A 24,269-nucleotide genomic window follows, 5' to 3' on the forward strand; every position below is an offset into this window, starting at 1 on the left:
GTGAGTATAATTGTTATTAAATACGTAATTGAAAATAATTGTTTAAATCCACATTTGAGACAGTTACGGAGGGAAAAGTATGGATGAATTTGTTTGAAGAAGCATTTTGAATGATTCAGTTGAATTAATAACAAACACTCGGGTAAATATTGGAATTACGAATTTCAATTATATGTGACTACACCAAGAATTTCAATGTTACCAATTGACATTAAAAATAACAATAAAGTCATGCTTGTGAACAGAAAGCATGTGCATGTATGGATTTGAAAATACCGCTTGGGGACATTTATTAACAAAGAAAACATGGCAAACAGGGGAGGTGGTGGCATTGTGGTATTGTCACTAGACGGGTAAACCAGAGACCCCAGAGTAATGCTCTGCGGGCCCAGGTTCAAATCCCACCATTGCAGATGGTGAAATTTGAATTCAATAAAAATCTGGAATTAAAAATGATGACCATGAAACCATTGTCAATTGTAAAAACTGATGCTCTAAGGAAGGATATCTACCAGGTTGACACTTAACTGCCCCCTCAAGGGCAATTAGGGATGGGTGAGCCTGCAACGCTGACATCTCATGAACGAATAAAAAAAATATATATAATTATTCCCAAAAAAAGAGAAATGACAATTAATTAGTCCACAGAGCAATGGGTACAAGTTCAAATCTGCACAGTGAGCCACATGGAAGTGGAGAGCAGAGAAAATCAGAGAGAATTTTCACCAGATCCATGATGTGTCAGCTAGCAACTGGAAAGGAATGATAATAATCGTTGTGTCCTGGGAGCAGCCCAGTCACCATGTTTGCAGTATTAATTTTCATGACGGTTAAGAAAAAGGCAAGTAATTTTGTAAATCAGCTCCACTGTGTACAGAGATCACTGTCTTGTGTGATTAACTTTAATTAGTGCACAAAAGATACAATAAAGGTATCTTGGAAAGAAAAATTGTCCTGTACAAAAGTGTATTTGAAGCTGTGAATGTAAAAATGGTGCAGCCTGTAGATTTAAATGCGGTTATGTACAACAAAATAACAGTGAATAGCTTCCAAGTTGTTTATGCTCGGATTTTCTGAATTTCATCATGTTAAATGGGGACATGTACCTTGGCTCAACAACCCACAGATTATTAGTTACTTGCCAGCACCTTGATTTTGCGGAGCAGCTAGGAATAGGCAGTAGATGCCCACATGTAAGAAATTAATAAATAGAAATCAATATTTAAAACATCCTGTTGATTTAAAGTAATGGACCAGTGTGGGGAGGAGTTGACTTATGATTTCTATAATATTTCTGGTAATTTTGGATGTATTGAGTGATTTGTCCGAGAGATAGTTACCTGTAAATGAGGATTAAAGCAATATGATGATCAATCTTGATAAACACAAGTTGAGTAGTTTGAGATTGACCATATATTTTGAATATAACTAGAGTACAACAGAGATTAACAGGTGACCGTTTTGCAAAATGCAAACCCATTGCTACTTCATTAATAGAATGGCCTTGTCTTTCAGTAGTTGCTTAATGTCTCCATTCCACGTTGTTCTGGAAGGCAGTTGATAACCTCGTGACAGTGCATCCAACACAAGTCCAATAATGAAGGGTGTCCAGTAGTCGCAATTTTGCAATGAAGATGAACGACGCAAGACTTTCAAAACAAACTGGATGCTGTCATTTGTGTTTGAAATTATGGCTTGAGTCTGTTTTATCTGAGTATTGTCAAAAAAGGGTTTTTCGGACCAATATTGTAGCAGTGCGAGATTTTGGGAAGTTGCCTGAACCATGAACAAGGAACTTTCTGCGTCGTTTTCAAGTACCTTAATAGAAAGGTGGTCTGCGTTGAGAGATTGGGCCATGATGTCAATTGATGGAGATAACCTGTAGGCTAAAAGAGAAACTGTCAATGAAGGTGGGAAGGGGAATTTTTTTGTTAATTATGTTACTTGCTTGCCCTGGGCTGCAGATGAATGGCCATGAAGAGGTAGCTTTGAATTGGATCATTTCTAGATTGCCATTGTAGTTGACCAAAAAAAACCTAGCTTTTGTCAAATCCCCAGCTGCACTTTTTTTATTTAGTGCAGTATCTTTGTAGCAGTGTGCTGTACTATTTATAGTTGACCAAGTGGGACAGACCTAATGATGTTTACCAATAATTTGACTTGCCCTTCAGGTAGAAAAATTGCCACAAAATTGCTCAAATCGCTAACAGTGCAGGGAGGGAACAGAGCAGCTGGGACCTTAGCGAACACAACAACCTGCAGGGTATTTCCTTAACTAATGAGATTTGGGGTCGGAAAATAAACAACGGATGAAGCAGAAGGGCTGAATTCAATTTCCAATCAGGCACTGAAAGAAATAGAGGGAAAGCAAGACTGGATTAAGAGCGAGAGGAAGAAAAAAAAGACATATTTAAAATCTCCTGAAACAATTCATAAACAGAGAATGAGACTCCATTCCAGAGTAGTTATTGGGAGGTTAATATTTACCATGTTATCATAGGTATACTTATGTAATGTCTGAAGTTGCTGTACCATTAATACATAAGCGGGGCAGCACGGTGGCCTAGTGGTTAGCACAACCGCCTCACGCCGCTGAGGTCCCAGGTTCGATCCCGGCTCTGGGTCACTGTCTGTGTGGAGTTTGCACATTCTCCCCGTGTCTGCGTGGGTTTTGCCCCCACAACCCAAAAATGTGCAGAGTAGGTGGATTGGCCATGCTAAATTGCCCCTTAATTGGAAAAAATAATTGGGTAATCTAAATTTTTTTAAAAATTAATAAAAATAAAAAAATAATTAAAAAATTAATACATAAGCAACGGCCAAAGAGGTCAGCCTCACTGTTATCTTGGCAGCAAAATCAATTTGTAATGAAAAATGTTAATAAGATGTGCTTACAAATATGATTTTTAATTATTTTAAGTTATGGTGATTATGTTTTCAAAATGCGTTGAGTATTAATGTACTTCAAATGTGTCAGCAGTTTATAACTGTAAACATGAAATGTACATCCTGAGTAGAAGTATTTGTATAGGCAAATTTTTGAGCCTAAGAGGCAAAAAACACTTTATTGATTGTTGTGATGAAGCAAACAATGCTGCTTCATTGTTTTATCCCCAGTTCATCATTTGGTCTCCTTTTCAGCAAATAACTTCCTTCTGCCAATAAGGGTATCATCATGTTCTCTATTGGCTAAAGTATGAATGCTCAAACATGACAACATTATCCATTTCTGCTTGTACACTAACTCTGGAGACACTAATTTATTGCCTGGGTGTAGTTCCACAGCTTTACCTTGCACACTAGTGCTGTGGCCAAGTGACAGTGTGAACCTATATGTGAACATTGACTGCTGGGACCATCACATCAGAGACTGATGCTGGCCTTGTCCAACATCCACAGATTTGTAGCAGCGTTTGTTCTTGCTCTTCTAACATTCTTCTAGTTGCCTCTCCACCCAACCACCCCTACAACCAGCCTGATTTAAACCATACCCAGCATAGTTCAGGCTTATGGCTTTGCAGCATCTCTGGTTCAGTTCTTGTTGCCTTAAAGAGCTGAACTTTTGCAGTTTTAATTTAAACTTTTGGTATAATTCGTATTTTTTACTCTCTTTAAAAAAAAAAGTTAAATAACCTACCTGCTTAACTTGATGACTCTGCTGAGCACTGGTCGTCTTTTTGTTAATTATAAGTTTAAAGGAATATTAAAAAGATGTGTCTACTTCTCTACTTGGTAGCTGGCTGATTTGAGCAGCTCTATCTAACTTAATTGCTAACACATCTATTAATTTTTAACTTGATTCTAGCTTGTTAAGTAAAATCCCTACTTCCTTGTTTACAATACTGTGTGTGCAATTAGCACTGGGTTGAGTGGAGACATGTTTGTGAGGTGTAGATACAAGCAGTTCCAAAAAATGACTTCCTTCTGCCAATAGGAGTATCATAATGCTCTCTATTGGCTAGAGTATGGGTGCTCAAACATATAACATACTGTGAACGTTGCAAATTTAAATTTGCATACTCTAACATAGGTGATGCAGTATTTGAATTGTTCAGCAAAACAACATATCTTTCTATCATTGAAGGGTGGCGCAGTGGTTACCACTGCTGCCTCACGGTGCCGTGGACCCGGGTTTGATCCTGACCATGGGTGTGGAGGTTGCACATTCATTTTTTTTTTTAGATACTAAGGGGCAATTTAGCATGACCACTCCACCTAACCTGCACATCTTTGGGCTGTAGGAGGAACCTGGAGCACACGCAAGAAACCCACAGGGAAAACGTGCAAACTCCACACAGTGACCCAAGGCTGGAATTGAACCTGGGTCCCTGGCTCTGTGAGGCAGCAGTGCTGACCACCATGCCGCCTATAACTAATCTAACTCTATTCTAACTCTCTTAAATCTATCCTCTCTATTCACCTATATTTCTTAATGCTTGTTGGTTAGCTAAAAGCTATCAATCTCAGATTTAATATTATTTGAACCTAGCTCAGCATTTTGTGAGAGAGAAGTCAACGTTTCTGCCACTCTTTGCATGTAGAACTGATTCCTAACTTCTCTTCTCAATGGCCAGGCTCTTGGCTTTAAGGTTATCTCGCCATAGAATTCTACACTGCAGAGGGAGGCCATTCGGCCCAACGATTCTGCACTGACCCTCTGAAAGAGCACCCTACCAGCCCACTCCCTTGCCTTATCCCCATAATCCTGCCTAACCTGCATATCTTTGGACACTAAGGGGCAATTTAGCATGACCAATCCACCTAACCTGCACAGGTCATTGTCCTAGATTTCCCTATCAGTGGACAAAGTTTCTCTTTACCTGCCTTATTCCTTCGAAAATCCTTGACTTCAAATCACCCCTTAACCTCCATATTCCAAAGATTACAGCCCTAGTCTATGCCATCTTTCCTAATAACCTAATCCTTAAAGCCCTGATTGCATCCTGCCAAATCTGCACTGCATTCCTTGCAAGGCTAATATATTCTAGCTTTAACCCTAATGTAGGGAACTAACTGTACGCAATGCTCCTGATGTCATCTAGCCAGGGCTTCGCACCCCTGTAGCAAAACTTGATCCTGTTTATGTTAAATCTATGAAGGAAAGCCGTAGGAATTAGGACAATCCTTTAAAACAGAGATGAGGAGGAATTTCTTCAGCCAGAGAGTAGTGAATCTGTGGAACTCTTTGCCGCAGAAGGCTGTGGAAGCCAAATCACTGGGTGTCTTTAAGACAAAGATAAGATAGATTCTTGATTGATAAGGGGATCAGGGGTTATGGGGAAAAGGCAGGAGAATGGGGATAAGAAAAATATCATCCATAATTGAATGTCTTATGCTACTGACAGCAGGATTTGGTTTTATAAACTCATAACTGTGAGGCAGGCCTGTGTTCAATTGTCGTTATTGGCCAGTTGACCCAGGATTTTGTTTCATGGTTAATTGGATGTCTTGAGGATTCCTGCTTGCTTTATGTAGTAAAGAGTCATCTATATCTATCATGGAGAAGACGCTTTAGGCTCTCTTTACATTTTATTCATTTGAGTGGATGTTGAAAGAATATGGAGAGTACCTAAACCGAGTCTTTGAATGTAGTTAAGCCATATCCCTTGCATATGATCCTTGGTGGCTTCTGATCTTGAAGCCCTTGTTGCTGTTTCAAAAATCTGCATATGTTTGAACCTGAAATGACAAAGCAAAATGCTGGAAATATGCATCTAATCAGTCAACGTATGTAAAGGGAAAGATAGGTCAGTGTATCTGGTGTAAACGGCATCAGACTTTTTGGCACTTATGAACAGTTTGCTACAGTTTGCCCGATTATTTCAATGTATGTACTATTCATTTCCCCACTGGACTTGATGTATTTTGTTTGGCTTCAAGATAAGAGTTCATCAGCAATCCAACATTTATGCAAAATATCAGGGCAGAGTTTCCTGTTGTGATCAGTATAGAGAACTGCCTGGGTGCAGCACGTAGAAGAAAATTGAGCTGGTCCAGTTTGCTGTTCATTTGAAGTGTTAGCCAGAGAGTCAGCTGGGATCCATTTTGTACGTCCGGTCAGCCTTGCCTAAGTAGCCATTTCTTAATTTGTGATCAAGTTAATGTATTTGACACTGAAGCATTGCAGATGAACCTAATCATCTCTTCACCTGAACATTCACAATATATATTTCCAGCATGCCTGACTGACTAACATTCACTTAGTTTGTAACACTGATTTATTTCTTCCTTCTCCCTAGTCTGGGGAACTGAGGCTAAATGGAGCACTGCTGTTGCTACCCTAGCTGAGGTTAGTACAGACTGCAGATGAAACCAAGGTCCCCCTTAGTCTATGAAATATTTAGCAGTGCATTTGCCAACTGAGCAATCAAAGACTGCAGGACTGCAGTGCATATTTTCAGGAACATTATTTCTGGAGAATTAAGAATTTGAAATTTGATTATAGGCAAAACGTGGACTTTTCTAACATTGTGAAAGCTTTACTTGGGATATTATGGGAGTTAGTTGGAACCCAAGACGATGAAACTAATACATGGTCTACAGAATGGATGATCGTGATTGGCTAAATGACCTTTCTCTTTGCATTCTTTCTTATGTTCTATTCATTCATCCAATGTTCCCAAACCACCACCTTTTCTCTTGCTCCCCCTCCCCCCAACAAGTCAACCAATAGGTGGGATGATAGTACTACCCCAGTTGTGTGCAAATGCTGAATATCTTTAAAAGGGTGAGAATTAGTATTGAACATTTCTTGATGGAAAATGTGTTTTATTTAAATGGTGTGATTTTATTTTTAAATTAATTGACAAAATTGACCATATCTGCTCTTAAACTTATTCCCTCCTCAGAATACGAAGATGGTGATCTTTCCTCATGGGTGACCAAAGAAAGATTTTTAGGATATGTTCACATTGATGGTTTCACTTTATATGAACTTGCAGAGACAGGTACCTTACAGTTTCATTCTTGCATGTTTCATGAATTTTTTTTGACTTACAACATTTTTTTTTAATGATTTGGAGTATTCTTAAATGAATTTGAATAGTTTTTAATATTTGACTTGCCAATGGTTTACATCCTCATGATGTAAGTTCCTGGGTTTATCTAAATTAGGGGAGGATTTAGCAAGTGAAAGGCGAGCTGGATGCTTACAGAAAAATGACAGTTTGTATAAATTACTGAACAAGAAGAACAGTATACATTGATCTAAAGGGCTCAACGTTGTAGAAACGGCGGGTGTTGTTGACAAAACCTAACGGGGGTGGCGGGACCCAAATTTTAAAATGGAAATTTAGGGTGTGACGTAAATTAAATGACACTTCATTGAGCTTCAGGTTCTCTGCTGCACGAAACAGCTGCAATGGTTCTATGAGAAATTGTTTCATGCTATCCCATCTCCAGGAGAAGGGAAGAAAACGAAAGAAAAAGGTTCATAAACTCAAATACGGATGAAATCTTATCTTTGAAAACTGCCTGTTAATTTGATCGTAAATTAAAATACTTCCAATTTGGCAGGGTGACTTTCTTGAGTGTCCTGAATTAATTCAATGCCGGCTTAACATTGCAGTGCACGTCCCGTGCCCCGCATCTTTCAGTCCCAGTCTCTTGCCCTTGACCTCAGAGAAACACACCCAATTAATGCTTAATTCAGAATTTGGAGTTGCTGTGCCTTCCAATATTTATTGAACTGTGAGAAACCTGCAGGGATCTGTTTTATTTAGCTGTTTTATCTGTTTCATGACAGGTTTTCTGCAGTGTCAGAAATAATTTTACAGTAGTCGTGAAAACTTTGCTCTCTCTGGACAAACTACCTCAATATATCAAGGGCGGTATTCTCCGCTCCCGATAAAAATCGGGATGGCCGTCGTGAAATCGGCCGAGCTTCATGACAGCCTCGGGGCCCGCTCCCTGCACCTAATTCACCCCCACCCGGGGGGCTAGGAGCGGGCACCCGTCGTTTCCGGCTGCGACGGAAATGACACAGAAACGGCGCTTTTCTGATGTCATGCGCGGGTTGCCGGTTCCAACCCGCGCATGCGCGGATGACATCAGCGTGCAGACGGCACGAACCCGCGCATGTGCGGTGCCGTCTTTCTCCACCGCCGCCCAGCAAGACGTGGTGGCTTGATCTTGCCGGGCGGCGGAGGGGAAAGAGCGCGTCCGTTTTGGACGCTGGCCCGACGATCGGTGGGCACCGATCGCGGGCCTGTCCCCTCCCGAGCACAGTCGCGGTGCTCCCGTCCCAATCAGGCCCCTAGATGCCCCAAACAGGCATCTGGCGCCCGTTTCACGAATGCAGCGAGCAGGTGTGGTTGCTGCCGTGGTGAAACGGGGGTGAAGGGCCGGCCGCTCGGACCATCGGGCTCGGAGAATCGCCGTGAAAAACGGCGAGCGGCGATTTTTCCGAGCCGGGGGAGGGGAGGGGGGGGATCCCTGGGGGCGCCAGGGGGGCGTAAAGAATGTCGGGAGGCCCTCCCACGATTCTCCCACGCCACTGGGGTGCGGAGAATTCCGCCCCAAGTACTTCAAAAATTAAAATACCCTAGAACATTGTATTGGTTGACAAATGTTAGTCCAGACAGAAATGCGTATCACACTTAATTCTTTATAATTGTTTTAAATGGACTTGTTCCATGAGACAACAGCGACATTGTAGCACAATGGTTAGCACTGCTGCCTCACAGCGCCAGACACACGGGTTCAATTCTGGCCTTAGGTGACAGTGTGGAGTTTGCACTTTCTTCCCGTGTCTGCGTGGGTTTTCTTCCACAGTCCAAAGATGTGCGTGCAGGTTAGGTCAATTGTCCATGCTAAATAGCCCTTTAGTGGCCCAAGATGTGTAGCTTAAGTGGGGTTACTGGATTAGTAGAGAAGTGAGCCGAGGTAGGGTGCTGTTTCAGAGAGTCGGTGCAGACTCGATAGGCCGAATGGTCTCCTGCACTGTAAGGATTCTATGATTAGCTTAAAATTGTAGCCAAATAGCAAGATATTTCTGAAAGACTTGAAATGGAAAACCAATGATGGGGGGAAAAAACATATAAAGATGCAGAAAGTTAGCTCAGTTGCTGGACCGCTGGTTTGTGATGCGGAGAGACACACCAGCACAGGTTGAATTCCTGTACCAACTGAGGTTATCCATGAAGGCCCTGCCTTCTGAACCTTGCCCTTTGCCTGAGGTGTGGTGACCCTCAGGTTAAATCACCGCCAGTCAGCGCGCTCTCAAAAGGGGAGAGCAGGCTATGGTCTTCAGGGACTATGGCAACTTAATGCATTCATGCTTTAATTGCTTTGAACTAATTTGGGAGTAAGACTGTTCTTTGCTAATTTTTGTGCTTATCAAAAATCCTTCACTACTTCTCATGTCTGCTTTATCTCTTCAGGAAAACTGGTGGTGGTTGCAGTTATTGACAGCACAAATTCATCTGAAGAGCATATTAGGTGAGACAATATTCTTAATCGACTTGCTAGCCCTTCAGTATTGCCCTAGGAATTCCTAGGAATTCCTGGAATTTTCATTCACCACTAGATGTATTAGTTATAAAGGTATTGGGGGGGGGGGGGGGGGGGGGGGGTTAACTTACTGGGTAAGGTGGCAAGATGGGGTGTGATGAAACCTCAAGCAATATGTTCAACCAGGGTTGACAGCCATAATGCACCTCAACAGTACAATTACAGCTAAATATAGCTTTGTATCTGACATTGTACTCCAAAAACTGACACTTCTCCAATGATTTGTTTTGTCATGTACTGGAGCAAAGTAAATATTTAACACATGTTGTGTACTTTTCATATGAAGCCAACTTTTTGTCATCTTGCATACTGTGATGGCAGTGGTCATGACAATGAGGACAGGGGTGAGCCTGATGTTGTGGGCCCTAATACAAATAACCCTGCTGCCTCAGTGAAAACCTTACATTGCAAATTGTACTTTAACTATTCCTTTGTGGGAACTATAGGAAGTGGTATAAAACACTCTCTTCTATTTCACCGCCCCCACCCACACCCTCACCCAAGATACTTTATAGTGGCACCATCATTTCATAATGTTTGTGCCATTACCCTATGGAAGTCAAAATAAAGACATGAGGATGAGGGAATTCTTAAAAAAAAATATATCTGATTAATTAATAATAATTGGTGTCAATTATGAGGATTGGTGAATGGCGTGCTATTTTGAAAGATTCAACCAATGCCCTTTTACCTCAGTCAACATATCAATCATCGGTTCTTCAACACAGTAATTGTAGATCCTTCCCTATCAACTCCTCAATGGACCTAAACATGCCTCACACTCCTCATGAATGCAGGGTAGTCAACTACATTTTTAAGGAAAGAAGGAAAGAAAATTAAAATATTCTGATTAAGCATGTTTCTTTGCATGCATTATTCGACATTACTATCCCAAATAATTAAATTTTCAATTGGCTGTCAAAACCAGTATAAATTTGAATTGACAATTTAACATTGCTTTCTTCCCACATGGAAGGAAAGTTAGAGGGATATTCTGTGCCTGCAAGAAAGAAGTATTGAACTTTGCAATCTTTCATTGTAGTATTTGTCTCGCCCTCGTGCATTTGTATTCGCTTCTTGATTAATTGGTCCCAACATGTGTAAACAAAGCCCTTCCAAATAGATTCTGTATATCAAGCAGCTGTTTTCTGAGCTCTGATCTGCTTTGAAACGCTACATCCCACAAAAAAGGGTCCTTTTTGTAAGGTAAGCATGAATGCTGAGTGATCTGTACACTTGCCCCAGTTTCACTCCCTCCAGTTTTATTTCTAATACTGTAATAATGAACAAATACTTTCTGTAAAGATCATTCTCAACATATAGGACTGGATTTTCCGGTGTTTCTCGGCAGCGCTCCATTTGCTGGCGGTAGGATTCCCTACTCCTGCCGCCTGTCAATGGATCTCCCATTGAAGCCACCCCACTCCACCGGGAAACCCCAGGGGTGCTCTGCCTCTGGGAACTGAGAATCCCAACGGCCAGCACTGACCTTCAAACAGATGAATAAAAGTTAGAATTATCAAGTCTTTGGGAAGTTTATTTCTTTGTTTTTATGATTTTGTCGGTGGTTAGAAAAGTTCTTTCCCATTTCCGCCCTCATTAACTAGGCATCTTATAGGCAATATCAGGAAAGGTTTGTGGGTTCTTGCCCTAAAAACTCTGAGATAGGTTTCTTTGATACTTCTTTCAACCAAGATGTAAACTATCACTTTCATTGAAGTGTGATAAGTGCCATGCCAAAACTGAATATCATCATTAAGTGCTCGTAGGTCATGTCTATATATTTAGAGCTTTCCTATAGCTACCTCAGTGAGGCATCTCAACTCCAAGTTAGAACAAACTTTTGCATTTTTTGCATTACATTTGTAAAACAGTGCTATCACGCACTAATGTGCAAGTGACCTGGAATATAATGTTACAATTCAAGTGAGAGAATGTATTCACAAGTTCAATTTACTCCAAGTTTACTGCAAAGGAGCTGTGTAAAGATTTTTGGGAGTGCAATTTTGGTGGTGTAATAGGAAGTTCTGTTCAGCTAAGTATGTATGAATTCCTTTTACCCGAGAGCGCTCCAATTAATCACAGACATGGATTTGACGGGATACAGGTACAAATCCCAGAGTTTAGACCATTATCAGTCAATGTCTCCCATTGTTTTTATGTAATTGTGACCATACATACGAACGTAAGAAATGGGTTGAGAGTAAGCCATTCAACCCTTGAGGGCTTTTCCAACATTCAATAAGATTGCGTTTGATCTTCTACCTTGCTGCAATACGAGGAATTAATGACTAGCTTACCAATTTATCATGTAGGTGGTTTAGATAATACTGTAATAAGTTCTTATTTGCACATTAGAGAAATATATCCTTTCAGTTCGTTATTTTGCTCACTTTTTTATTAAATGAATTAAGAATTATTTCAATTTGCCACGTTTAGTATCTCAGCTAAACCCCCTAGGGTCTCATCTTGTCTGTAAGACTGAACATTTTCTCTCCCTTTCCCACTGCATTGCTGATTATCCTAACCACATTCTCTACACTCCTTCCCCAAATAAACACCAGCCTGATACTAATTCCATCCATTGCCATTGCTCCAAACTCAAGCTAACCCAGACTGCTTGCAACTTCAGTGTCCCATTTTGACCATGCCCTGGACTTCTAAATATCTATTCTAACATTGCCTCTGTCCCAATATCTGGTGCTGAAATCCTCATTGGTGCCTTATCCTTTAGACTCAACTGTTCCAATAATCGTCTTGCTATCCTCCCATCTGCCACCCTCTGTAAACCTCAGCTAATTCCAAACTCTTCCGATCTTAATCCTGCCCTTTCCACCCCTCCGCTCTGCCCTTACTGACCTGCATTGGCACTGCGTCTCCCAAAGCTTTGAATTTACAATCCCCATCCTCACAATTGCATCCCTCTACGGCTTAATTTCTCCTCATCACAGTAAGCTTCTTGTGCCCTACAACCTTTCAACTCAAACCTCTATTCATTACTCCTCATAATTCAATGCTTCTCTGTGTAATGCACCCCTTTCTCCTCATGCATTATCTCCTTCCTGTACATCACCCCATCTCATACACCACACTGCCCTGCACTTCCTTGTCACCCCCGCCCCCCTTTCCACATCTTGCTCCTCACCTGTTTTTGATTGCACAAGAGATGGAAAGGAAAGAAGTCTTTTTCAGCCAAACTATTTGATAATTCGGGTGACATTTTTTAATGCACTCTGAATTAGCTGATTAAAGGACCAGGTGGAAAAAATACCAACATTTTGCAAAGCTAATACAATTCTAGTTCCCTACAAAGTATGCAATGCACATGGTCTCTGTTGTAAAATTGTTAATGCATTATGACATTATTCTTTTCTTCCAGCTTAAAAGCCATGACTCAGGAAATTGCTACTGGATACAGAGAGCAGTTTCACAGGTTTGTTGATAAATATTTTGAGGATGTAGTAGACATTGAAGAGGGTAAAAGCAGACTTCAGGACAACAGGCTGATGAAATGGGCAGACACGTGGCAAATGTAGTCTGAAGTGATGCATTTTGGGAGGAATAATGAGGGGAGGGGAGGCAATTGAAACAAATTGGCCCACTTTTAAAGAGGGTGCCGAAACAGCAAGACCTGAGGTTCACGTGCACAATCTTTTTTTAAAAATATATTTTATTAGATTTTTAAATTTGTTACAAATAACACAACAAAGGAAGCAATAAACGATGCAAAACAGGTACAGATAGAACAAGAATTATTGTGAATATAGGGAAAAGCAAATAACTTAAACTCATTGCCATAAATCCCAAACAGCTGATGGTGTGTAAACCTTTGAAAAAGGAGACAAACGGTTGCCATCACAGGTAAAATCTCTCAACAGAACCCCTGATGGTAAATTACATTTTCTCCAAATGCAAAAAGGACATTAAATCCTCTAACCAGCCAGAGGCACGAGGCAGAGCGGGAGACCTCCAACTGAGCAGTAACCACCTCCAGGCTGTCGATGAGGCAAAGGTGATAACATCCGCATCTACCCCAAAGTGAATTGCCGGAGAGACTGAAACCCCAAATATGGCCACCAGCGGGCATGGCTGTAATTCTAATCGGAGAATACTCAACATATAGTGTAAAAGAAGGAATCCCAGGAGCTGGCGAGTCTGGGAGAGGACCAAAACATATGCGTGTGATCTGCAGGGGAAAGCAAACAGTGGTCACATCTGTTCTCAACATTTGGGAAAAACCCGCTCATCCTTGCCTTATGTCCAATGTAGTACTTTGAACTGAATTAGGCTCGATCAGGCGCGTGAGGAAATGGAGTTGACCCTGTATAGGGCCTCTCTCCAAACCTCGCTTATGAGTGTAGGGCCTAGTTCACTCTCCCATTTAGCCCTCACCACGTTCAATGGGGAGAGATCAGTTGAGACACACACACTCTTTGAAGGTGGCAAGAGCAGCTGATAAGACAGTTAAAAATGCTTACCAAATCCGGGCTTTGCAAAGAAAGTAAAGCATAAAAGCAAGGAATGTATGCTAAACGTTTATAGATTGGAGTGTTGCGTTCAATTCTGGCAGCCAGACTTTGGGTAGGTCAAGGCCTTGGAGTGGGTGTAGAGGACATTTGCTACACTAATTCGAGGAGCTGAGGGACTTCAGTTGCGTCGGTGGTCTAGCGAAACTAGGATTGCTCACATTAGAGCATAGAATGTTAAGGGGAGATTGAACAGAGAAGTTCAAACTTGAGAAGAGTTTTGCTATGGTGCATAGGGAACAACTGTTTACACTGGCAGAAGAGTCGGTAACTAGAGGACACAGATTTAAGAAGTAAATGGGAGATGAGATTTGTTTCTGATGTAGCCAGTTGTTCTGGAGCGCACTGCCTGAAAGGGCAGTAGAAGCAGATTCAGTACTAACCTTCAAAAGGGAATCAGATATATTCCTGAAAGGGAGAAATTTGAGTAACTACGGGGAAGGAACATGGGAGTGGGGTTAATTGGATAACTCTTTGAAACAATCTTCATCATGGGCCAAATGAGCTACATTCTGTGATTTTATAAATGTTTCCTGTCTCCAAGGAAAGCTTCTGAAATCTTAATTTATTCTGTTCAAAGCTAATTGTAGTAGTATGTACATATTTATTTCAATATTGAAGTTCTGACATTGAACTCCCATTTCCTTTGGCAGTTTACATATAATCAATATTCTTATCAGAACAGAATAGGGAATTGCAAAAAGTGGATCCGATTCCTTAAATAAATGTAATTAAGGTATTATTGCACAGCCTTGGAGATTTTAAAAATAATTTTATTGAAACAAATTGGATGGAGAGAAATGGAAACGTGAAAAGCTACATATCTAACTGGTGGAAAATGTAGTGTTTGCATTTTAAAGTGATATTTAATAGGATACTGCCCATAAAATCTCCGAGCAAACTGACCATAATAGGTTTGTAAAAGAGATGTAAATATTTTATCACTTTAGCAAGCTGCCAGTGTACCTGCCCGTCCTTTCATAACTGTCCCTATCATAATACCAAATATTCCACTGTGGGGGAACTGTAAAATTCTAAAAACAGCTTCGTCCAAGTCCTGTCTTATCTTTTCTGCTAAGATAAAAAGGAATCCAAACGTTCTGTAAGCATGTAAACAATATAAGGAGCAAGAGAGGACTGAGGCTGATTAGGCACCGGAAAGGGGGCATCTGTGTTTTCTAACAAAGAAAATGCTGCCAAAAGAGGAGGTAGTTGAGCTCCTTCATGAACTAAGAATTGGTAAAGAGGAGGTTTTTGAGAGGATGATTGTACTTAAAGTTAATAAGTAACCAGGATTTGATAGGATGTGGGATGCATGAGAGATGCTGAGAGAAGTACGGTTGGAGGTTGTGGAGGTACTGACCATAATTTTCCAATTCTCCTTGGACAAAGGGGTGGTGTTAGAGGACTGGAGAACTGCAAATGTTACACCCATATTCAAAAAAGAGTGCAAGGATAAATCCAGCAACTCCAGGCTAGTCAGTTTGGGGGGGGGGGGGAGATAAATTTTGGCGACGATATTCTGGAACAAAATCAAGAGTCACTTGAATAAATCCAGATTAATTAAGAAAAGCGTGCATAGTCTTTTAAAGGGAAAATTCTGTTTAACTAGAGTTTTTTAATAAGTTAACCAAGGTGGTCAATGTGATGGTGGTTGATACATGTAGTCTCCCTTAAAAGTGTTTGTTAACTTGCCAGCAAAGTTGAAGCCCGTGGAATAAAAAGGAAAGTGGCAGTATAGATACGAAGCAGGTTGAGCGGCAAGAAAAGGAGAGAAGTGGTAAACAGTTGTTTTTCAAGGAAGGTGCACATTTCGTGATTATGTATTAATTGCCTGGACGTGGTTGTGCAGGGAATAATTTAAAAATTTGCAGATGACACAAAACTTTGAAATATCCTGAATTGTGAAGAGGATAGATTCTAAGAGGGCATAGGCTGGTGGAATGGGCAGACATGAGGCAGAAGTGTGAAGTTGTGCATTTTGGTAGAAAGAATAAGTGGAAGCAACATAATGAGAACAGTTCTAAAGTTGATTTTGGAATGGAGTGACCTGAACGTGGATAGATTGGAAAAGCTTGGCCAGGATTCTCCGCCAGCGTGATTCTCCGTTATGCTGGCCCCCCGGGGGGGGGGGGGGGGGGGGGGTGTTCCTGTCAGCATGGGACTGCCCAACAATAGGAAACCCCATTGACCAGCTACATAATGGAGAATCCCGCCGGCCGGTCAGGGCAGAAATGTGGCATGGCGGGGCGGAGAATCCCACCTCTGGAGTTTACCTTCGAGAAGCAATGGCTGAGAGGCGATTTAATTGATATGTTCAAAACCATGAAGGATCTAGATAGAGAGAAACTCTTTGCATTGGTGGAAAAGTCAAGAATCAGAAAACACCAATTAAGGTGATTGGCAAAAGAACCAACAGTGGCATCAGATAAAATACATTGAGTTGATAAGACTCCCGAATGCACTCCCTGAGAGTGTTATGGACACAGATTATAATCGGGGCTTTCAGAAGGGAATTGGCTGGATAAGCACCTGAAGAAAGAAACCTTGTAATGTTACAGAGAAAGGGGTGGGAAGTGAGACTAATTTAGTTGCTGTTGCAGCTCCAGGACCATCACTGACACAATGGGCTGAATTGCCACCTGTGCTGTATCTATTCTGTAATTCCAAGATTTGCTGTTGGCGATTGTTATGACTTGCCTAACCACGTCAATGTATTGTTCTTTTGATTGCCTGCATTTAAGCAAGCAACTATTTCCACTTTTGTTACATAATTTTCCCACTTTTTGTTATACAAAGGTACTAGTAAACTAGTCCTAGTTCACTTTGGATGAGAGGCTTTAGTTGCGAGTAGCGGCCAAAAAACTTGGCTCTTTTCAGTCCAGCAAAGAAAGATCAAGAGTTTGAAATTCTGGGGTATTTTACTGAAGTGAATGGGGGAAACCAGTTCTAGCTGTTGAGCCAATGAATAGAGGGCACAGATTTAAGAGTGTTGCTTAAATAAGACATTGAAAGTTATTATGGATTCTGTATCAATGAGGAAGGGGATAAATATCTAAAAGGAAAAAAATAAAAGAATATGGTGAAAAGGCAATTGATTGGGGCTAGGTGAATAGATTTTTTAAAACACGAGCTGATAGGCTCGATCTAGGCCTCTCCGTATTCTATAAGTTTCAATGTGATCTCCCTTCATCCTTCTAAACTAGTCCTCAATCCCTCCTCATATGACAGGTCCTTCATTCCGGGGGATCATTCTTGTCATACTCCTCTGGACTCTCTCCAAGGCCAGCACATTCTTCCTTAGATATGAAAGAAAAGCTTGCACTTTATAAAGCACCTTTCAAGATTCAGGACATCGCAAAGTGCTTCACAGCCAACAACAAACTTCTGAAGTGTAGTCACTGTTGTAATGTATGGAAACGCAGATGCCAAGTTGTGCAGGCAAGATCCTACAAATAATAACGAGATGAATGATCAGATAATTTGTTCATTCGTGATGTTGATTGAGGCACTGAGTAAGCCCCCCCTGCCTTTACTCGAATAGTGTCATGGAATTTTCTTTTTACATCCGGCTGTAAGGGCAGATGAGCCTTTGGTTTAAAATCTCGCCTGAAAGGCAACAACCTCTTGACAGTGCAACACTTCCTCTGTGTTAGTCATCACCAAAATCCACATCTTTGGAAATGAGAATCGTGTTTCAAAAGGTGCACTGAGGGTCCTCTGAATATACTTACTTGAAACATGCCGTATTCAATTTGTTCCAGGAATTTCCAGTTTGGGCATATAGATGGAGCTGATTACATCAACAGTGTCATAATGGAGTAAGTCTTTATTCACTTTAACTAATTACTATGAAAAGAATTCATTTTTTTTTGGACAGAGCATTTTTAAACTTACTATTGTCTGTTTTGAATTTCAATTCCAGTATCTTCAATAGGAAATGTTTCTGAATGTTAAAATTATTGGTGATTGTGTTGTCTGAAACCCTGGAAAAGTAACTTGCTTGGACCAAATCGAGGGAGGGGGGGAACTATCTAATGAAGTACCTGGTTTAATCTCTCTATTGTGTGACTTGTCCCACTGAGCTGAGCAGTGTATCTGTTCAGTCTTACTGTCTAATCCACATGGAGAAATAATGTTTTACAATATTTTTATTTAATCTGGAAAATCACCCTGCAACTGGCTCATCTTTAAATCCTTGGATTTATTTGCAGTGGGATCCGCTATTTCTTTTTCATTCCAAAAAGGGAGGCAAGGAAGATTATACAGAGAGAGAGAGAGAGAGAGAGAGAAAATAGATTCTACGAACATAAAGGCAGAAATGCAGAAAGTTAAATAAACTGGAGAAATAGACCAAGAAATCAGTCCAAAAGCTAAATTAGAGATTATGAGAACAGTGAATGACAGCAAGAGAGGAACAAAGATGCCAAACATTTCTCAAACTGTGAATTTGGATACAGCAACAATGTGGGGTGGGGAGGGGGTGGCTGGCTGGCAAAGCTTTTTGACTGAAGTACTGTGAAGAGGTTTTATGAAGTGTTTCACATCATTTAATATTTTGAAGGATTTTATCTTTATTTCTGTTTGGGGAACTACACGTAACAGCATAGAGGAAAATACTTTAAAATATGTGTGTTTCATCAATGTTGATGACATTGGGGTAAGAAACTATTGCAAAATTTTCAGTGGCTTAGAAATAAATGGGATCGTGCAGCAAATTCTAACAGTCTTCTGGTGAGTTGTGAGTCTTCTGGTGCCTCACTGAATTGATTTAGACATTTTACTATAAGTGGCATCACTGTTGGACCTTATCCTACCCCTTACATACATGTGCATTCTGTAGGGAGATCACTGGGCAGTGATCAGGACCAACAACTCTGATGGATTTTCTTCCTATGACTGCTTCTGTAACCCAGAAGTTCTTGCATCAACAAAAGCAGCTCCACTTTCATCCTATTTGGTATTGGCCAAGTCAGTACAGATGTAGGATCAAACCTAAATTTCTAACTCGCCTGGTTTAGTATTATGCTGCAATGCACCAATGAGCAATTGGCGAACCTATTTCTTGTTTTTAATGAGTCTTTAAAGAATTTTTATTTGTAATTTCACAGGTTGGATTTTATGGACTCCACCAATGGTGTTTTCGGCAGGGGGAACATAAAATATGTTGGGTACCCAGTCCACCACCTTCCTGCCCACCTCTGACCTGATTCCCATAATTTTTAATTAATAATCTTTATCGTCACAAGTAGGCTTACATTAACACTGCAATGAAGTTACTGTAAAAAGCCCATAATTGACGGCCGACGGTGCTAACCATTGTGCTACTGTGCCGCCCATATGGGAGGTGGGGTCATTCACCCACTAGGCCGCCTGTCCGTAGCCCTATTGAGGTATTTAATTGTCCACTTAATGTCCTCAATCTGCTTCCACTGCCATAAAACACTGCAGCGGCAGACAGGCCCGAGTGTGAAGGCCATTTTTGAAATGACTTCTTTGAAAAGGCAGAATGGAAGGGGGTGCACATCACTCGGGGATGCCCATCACTCAGGGATGCCCTGCATGCATCGGTGACACCCCCCTGAAGATGTCCCTTATCGTCCTGTGTGCCTCCCCACCTCCCTCCAAAACTCAGCCACACACACCCTCTCTCTCTCTCTCTCTCTCCCTCTCTCTCTCCTCCCCCAACCTCTGATCCCTCCCTGCGTTAAAACCCCAGATCTTAACTGAATCCGGTGGCCATCGCTATTCCTGCACTTCCTTACTGTCCCAGCGGAGCCCTGTGCTGAGTTGGCAGTGTCGGGACTGCTGAAGAAGAAGTCTGATTGGCCAGCAGTTTTGAAGGGTGGGACCTGACCATGTGAGGGGCAAAGGTCCGACCCTGAGCTTGTTTAGCCCAGCCCACCATTCAGGACCCAATTTTTCTCAGGAGGGCAATCAGTGCACGTCCCTTCTATCTCTTTATTTCCCCCCCGCCCCTCAATAAAATCCAGCACCACATTCTACAGAAGCCCTATTTAAATTGTACCAATTGTAAAATGTGCAAAGGATCACACCGACATGAATAGTTTTAGTATGGAAGTCCATCAATTTTGTTGTGCTAAAGGCGCAATTCTAATCGCCACCACTGGATGGCAGTGTAAGTTCAATATCATTCATTTATTCATTCTCAGTCCCATTTCACAAAGTTAATGAAAGTCTTCAAGAGAAGTATCACCCAGAATGTTGGATCGCTTTTTCAACAGTTACTATTTGTTTTGAAAATTTCCTTGCCTACTTTCTTTCAGTGAAGTCATCGTTCCTTCCATTGTTGTACTGAATACTTCAAACCAACAATACTTTATACCAGAAACAGCAATTGGGAACATTGAGGACTTGATTAAGTTTATTACTGACATCTTAGAAGGATCAGCACAGGTACGTTTAAGCGTAATAAATAGTTTTAATACAACTCCGCTTTAAGCAAAAAGGTGGCATGTTTGACCTCTACAAATTTCTCCTGCTCTCCCATTCCCACGCTCGCCATTTCACCATGGTGGCAGCCAGATTCTAAGGTGCATTGTGCGGAAGATTATGATTATGGTGTGTGTGGGCCTGCTTATGGGATTAACCTTTTATACTGAACAACAGAAGGAAACCAATCTAGTGAGAGTTTGAATGGTAAGTGTTTTGCCAGAAAGTGTGTGGGGACTGTTTTCAATTTCAAGAAGTAGTTCTACACAGTGGGACTGGTACCAAGTCAGCTCATTAATGAGTTTATCAATGGAAGGATGGTATAATTTTCCTAACAGACATTTCCAGAGTACCAAATTTCACAAATTTTACTTGGACTGAATTATACTGTAAATTTAGGAAGCTTGTTTCAAATTTGCTCTTAACACCCAGATCTGATTCATCTTGCACTTAACTCCTTTTTTCAAATTTCTACGTTTCTATTTTTTTTTTTTTACAGCTTTGTTTTAATGTTAGACAGTAAATCCAATTATTTCTTGCACCTGATTTCCAGGCACAAGGAGGAGACAGTTTCTATTATCGCGTTAGAAGATTGTTGTATGATGGAAAATCCACCATACTGGTGAGTATGAGCAAGTTTCACTTGTACTCACATTTAGAATTATCAGGAGTGTGCTTTCCAGATGTTTTGCTGCCGAGAAATAATATGTTCACAGTTCATTTGTATACCAATGTACAATGCAATGATTGAGAAGTTTTTAAGTGTCTTTTTTTTTGTATTTTTACAACTGCAGGAAGGATAACTTACAATAAAAGTCACATAAAGCATGACAGAAATGCTACTACATGGCTCATTGGCAGTTTTAAAAAGCTTTCCTTCCTCCTCCCCAAAGGGTATTTATCACCAGCCCACGCATCACATTTTAGCTTTGGAGTTAAATGTCTGAGTAAAGGAGGCAAAGTTGTGATGCAAGCCTTTGCACAATAATTGCGTAAAATGACAACTTTGGCATGTAAGAATGTTTTAAGTTATTGTCAATCGACCAATGTAAAATAAATAACTCGTCCCATTATTAACCTTGGTGCATATAATTCAAAAGGAAACTTCTTTTGAATATTCAAAAGAAAATATACTTGTATATTTTAAAATACGTTAACTCTACTAAGACCAGACCCCTGGAGCACAGGTTTAACCATCCATCACCAGGCCTGACTGGACCATATCTAGCACTAGTGTGCCACATTTTCCTCTGCCAAAACCACACACCATCTTTTCGTCACGCTCAACAGTCTCCTTAAACCCACCCCCCCCTGAACTTTCCACCACTGTATCCCACAGTTATCAGGAGCTCCGACTGTTCAACTCCTTGTCCGTCAGGCCAAACATCCTCCAGACTGCTTACCTTATCCTGAACCCATAATTTTCTGAAGTTTCTCTTTGCTACCCTCACCATGCTCATCTTGTCTATGACACTTAATTCCTACTCTCTTGACCCATTCCCACTGAACTTCCGACCGGCCAAGTACCCTTTCTAGGCCCCAAGCTAATTGACATTGTAAACAGTTCATTCCTTTCAGGCACTGCTCTCCTCTCCTTCAATCATTAATATATATTGTGAATGCGCGGGGAAGGGGGATTGGCTCTCCCGAGATTTATTAACTGCTTTTTTCAGAAGTATGAATGTGGCGATATTGAGGTTTATATGGGTGGGTAAAACCCCAAGAGTAAAGAGAACCCTCCTGGAAAGGGCCTGCAGGAAAGGGGATTGGCTTTATTAACTATTACTGGGCTGCCAACATATCGATGGTCAGGTAGTGGGGGAGGGGTTAGTCTGGGAGCGGGTGGAGGCAGCATCCTGCAACGGTACGAGTCTGGAGGCTTTACTGACGGCACCCCTGCCGTTCTCGCCGGCTCGGTACTCCACAAGTCCTGTGGTGATGGCAGCCCTGAGGGTGTGGGGGCAATGGAGGCAGCATGAGACTTCATGGGGCGTCAGTGTGGTCACCGATCTGTGACAATCACCGGTTTGTCCCGGGGGGGGAGGGGGAGGTGCTGGATGGGGGCTTTAAGGTATGGCAGCAGGCAGGGATTGAGAGGTTTGGGGATCTATTTATCCAGGAGGGCTTTCCGACCTTGGAGACATTAGAGGAGGAGTTTGATTTGCCGGGTGGGAACGGGTTTCGGTATCTTCAAGTGTGGGACTTTGTACGGAGACAGGTTCCAAGCTTTCCTCTCCTTCCCCCTGAGGGGACTACAGGATAAAGCACTGTCAAAAACAGGGGTTGGAGGTGGGAAGGTTTCGGACATATACAGGGAATTGTTAGAGTGGGAAAGGGCCCCTATCAGAGAGGTGAAGAGGAAGTGGGAAGAGGAGCTAGGAGGGGAGCTGGAAACTGAACTGTGGGGAAAAAGCCTTGAAAAGGGTAAACACGTCCTCGTCCTGTGCTAGACTCAGCTTGATTTAGTTCAAAGTAGTCCACAGGGCCCACATGACGGTAGCTCAGATGAGTAGGTTCTTCGAGGAGGTGGAGGACAGATGTCGGCAGTGTGGGGGGTAGTCCGGCCAACCATGTTGATATGTTCTGGGCATGTCCGAAACGGAGGGAATTCTGGCAGGGATTTGCAGGTGTTATTTCGGAAATCCTGGAAGGTAGGTTAACTCCGAGTCCAGAATTAGCAATATTTGGGGTGTCGGAAGATCCGGGGGCAAAGTTGGGGGGGGGGGGGTAGGAAATATATATATATATATATATATATAGTGAATAGCTGGGGTCCCAGAACTAATCCCTGCGGTACCCCACTAGTCACTGCCTGCCATTTGGAAAAAGACCTGTTTATTCCTACTCTTTGTTTCCTGTCTGCCAAATAGTTTTAGAACATAGAAAATGCAGTGCAGAAGGAGGCCATTTGGCCCATCGAGTCTGCACCAACCCACTTAAGGCCTCACTTCCACCCTATCCCCGTAACCCAATAACCCCTCCAAACCTTTTTGGTCACTAAGGGCAATTTAGCATGGCCAATCCACCTGACCTGCACGTCTTTGGACTGTGGGAAGAAACCGGAACACCCGGAGGAAACCCACGCAGACACAGGGAGAACGTGCAGACTCGACACAGACAGTGACCCAAGCCGGAATCGAACCTGGTCCGTGGCGCTGTGAAGCAACAGTGCTAACCACTTTGCTCTACATTCTGTTCAACTTTGAGCTGAATTACTGGCCCACATACTCTATATCACTCAACTCCAACAACATCCTCCACCTTTGTTAGCCCATTGGTTGCTGCAACCCAAACTTTCATCTGTTCTGTTGTCACCTCCAGCAAAATTCAGCTATTCCACTGCTCTCGCTACCTCTCACCATTTCTGGAACACAGTCAGCATGAGGATTGCAGAGGGCCGGGGGAATGCCCACCACCCCACAGTTCAAGGCCACAATGGTTGAGCAATAAGACATCTTGACAATGTCACCTGCATCCCAAGAGCACATTAAAAAAAAAATTATCCACGCCAATCAGAAGTTTTGCTGTTTGACTGTAAATGGTATAAAATCAAAACATTTTAGTTTGTCTTTAAAATAGAGATTGGATTCTATCTCCAATGCCTACTCCAATTATCCAGTTCACCAGAATTTTACATTTGACCGTGATTCTGCAACTTGAATTTCAATAGCGCCTTTACTGTTCAGAAATATGCCATGTTGCTGCAACATGGAGCAGTGATGGGCAACCTAGGCTAGTGAGTGGGATGCATGAGTGTCGCTCCTTCATCTCAGTGGGCCG

The 24,269-nt window shown here is 41.7% G+C and overlaps 1 protein-coding gene and 1 long non-coding RNA gene across 3 annotated transcripts in view; one reads left to right on the forward strand and one right to left on the reverse strand.

Annotated features, from left to right (window-relative positions):
• LOC119972758 (protein disulfide-isomerase TMX3-like) overlaps window positions 1-24,269 on the forward strand; it is a 161,682-nt gene that overhangs the window by 132,461 nt on the left and 4,952 nt on the right. For both annotated transcript variants that reach the window (XM_038810082.1, XM_038810084.1), the window contains 6 exons: window positions 6,849-6,947; window positions 9,381-9,438; window positions 12,890-12,943; window positions 17,801-17,857; window positions 20,324-20,453; window positions 21,043-21,111. In XM_038810082.1, coding sequence (XP_038666010.1) covers window positions 6,849-6,947; window positions 9,381-9,438; window positions 12,890-12,943; window positions 17,801-17,857; window positions 20,324-20,453; window positions 21,043-21,111 — 467 coding nt within the window. The remainder of the gene's footprint in view (window positions 1-6,848; window positions 6,948-9,380; window positions 9,439-12,889; window positions 12,944-17,800; window positions 17,858-20,323; window positions 20,454-21,042; window positions 21,112-24,269) is intronic.
• LOC119972760 overlaps window positions 1-24,269 on the reverse strand; it is a 27,310-nt gene continuing 3,041 nt past the window's right edge. The window contains exons 2-3 of the long non-coding RNA XR_005462149.1: window positions 5,570-5,679; window positions 1-1,886 (exon numbers count right to left, since the gene is read on the reverse strand). This is a non-coding gene — a long non-coding RNA (uncharacterized LOC119972760). The remainder of the gene's footprint in view (window positions 1,887-5,569; window positions 5,680-24,269) is intronic.

This window comes from Scyliorhinus canicula, chromosome 10, assembly GCF_902713615.1.
Source record: "Scyliorhinus canicula chromosome 10, sScyCan1.1, whole genome shotgun sequence".
Classification (NCBI taxonomy): domain Eukaryota; kingdom Metazoa; phylum Chordata; class Chondrichthyes; order Carcharhiniformes; family Scyliorhinidae; genus Scyliorhinus; species Scyliorhinus canicula.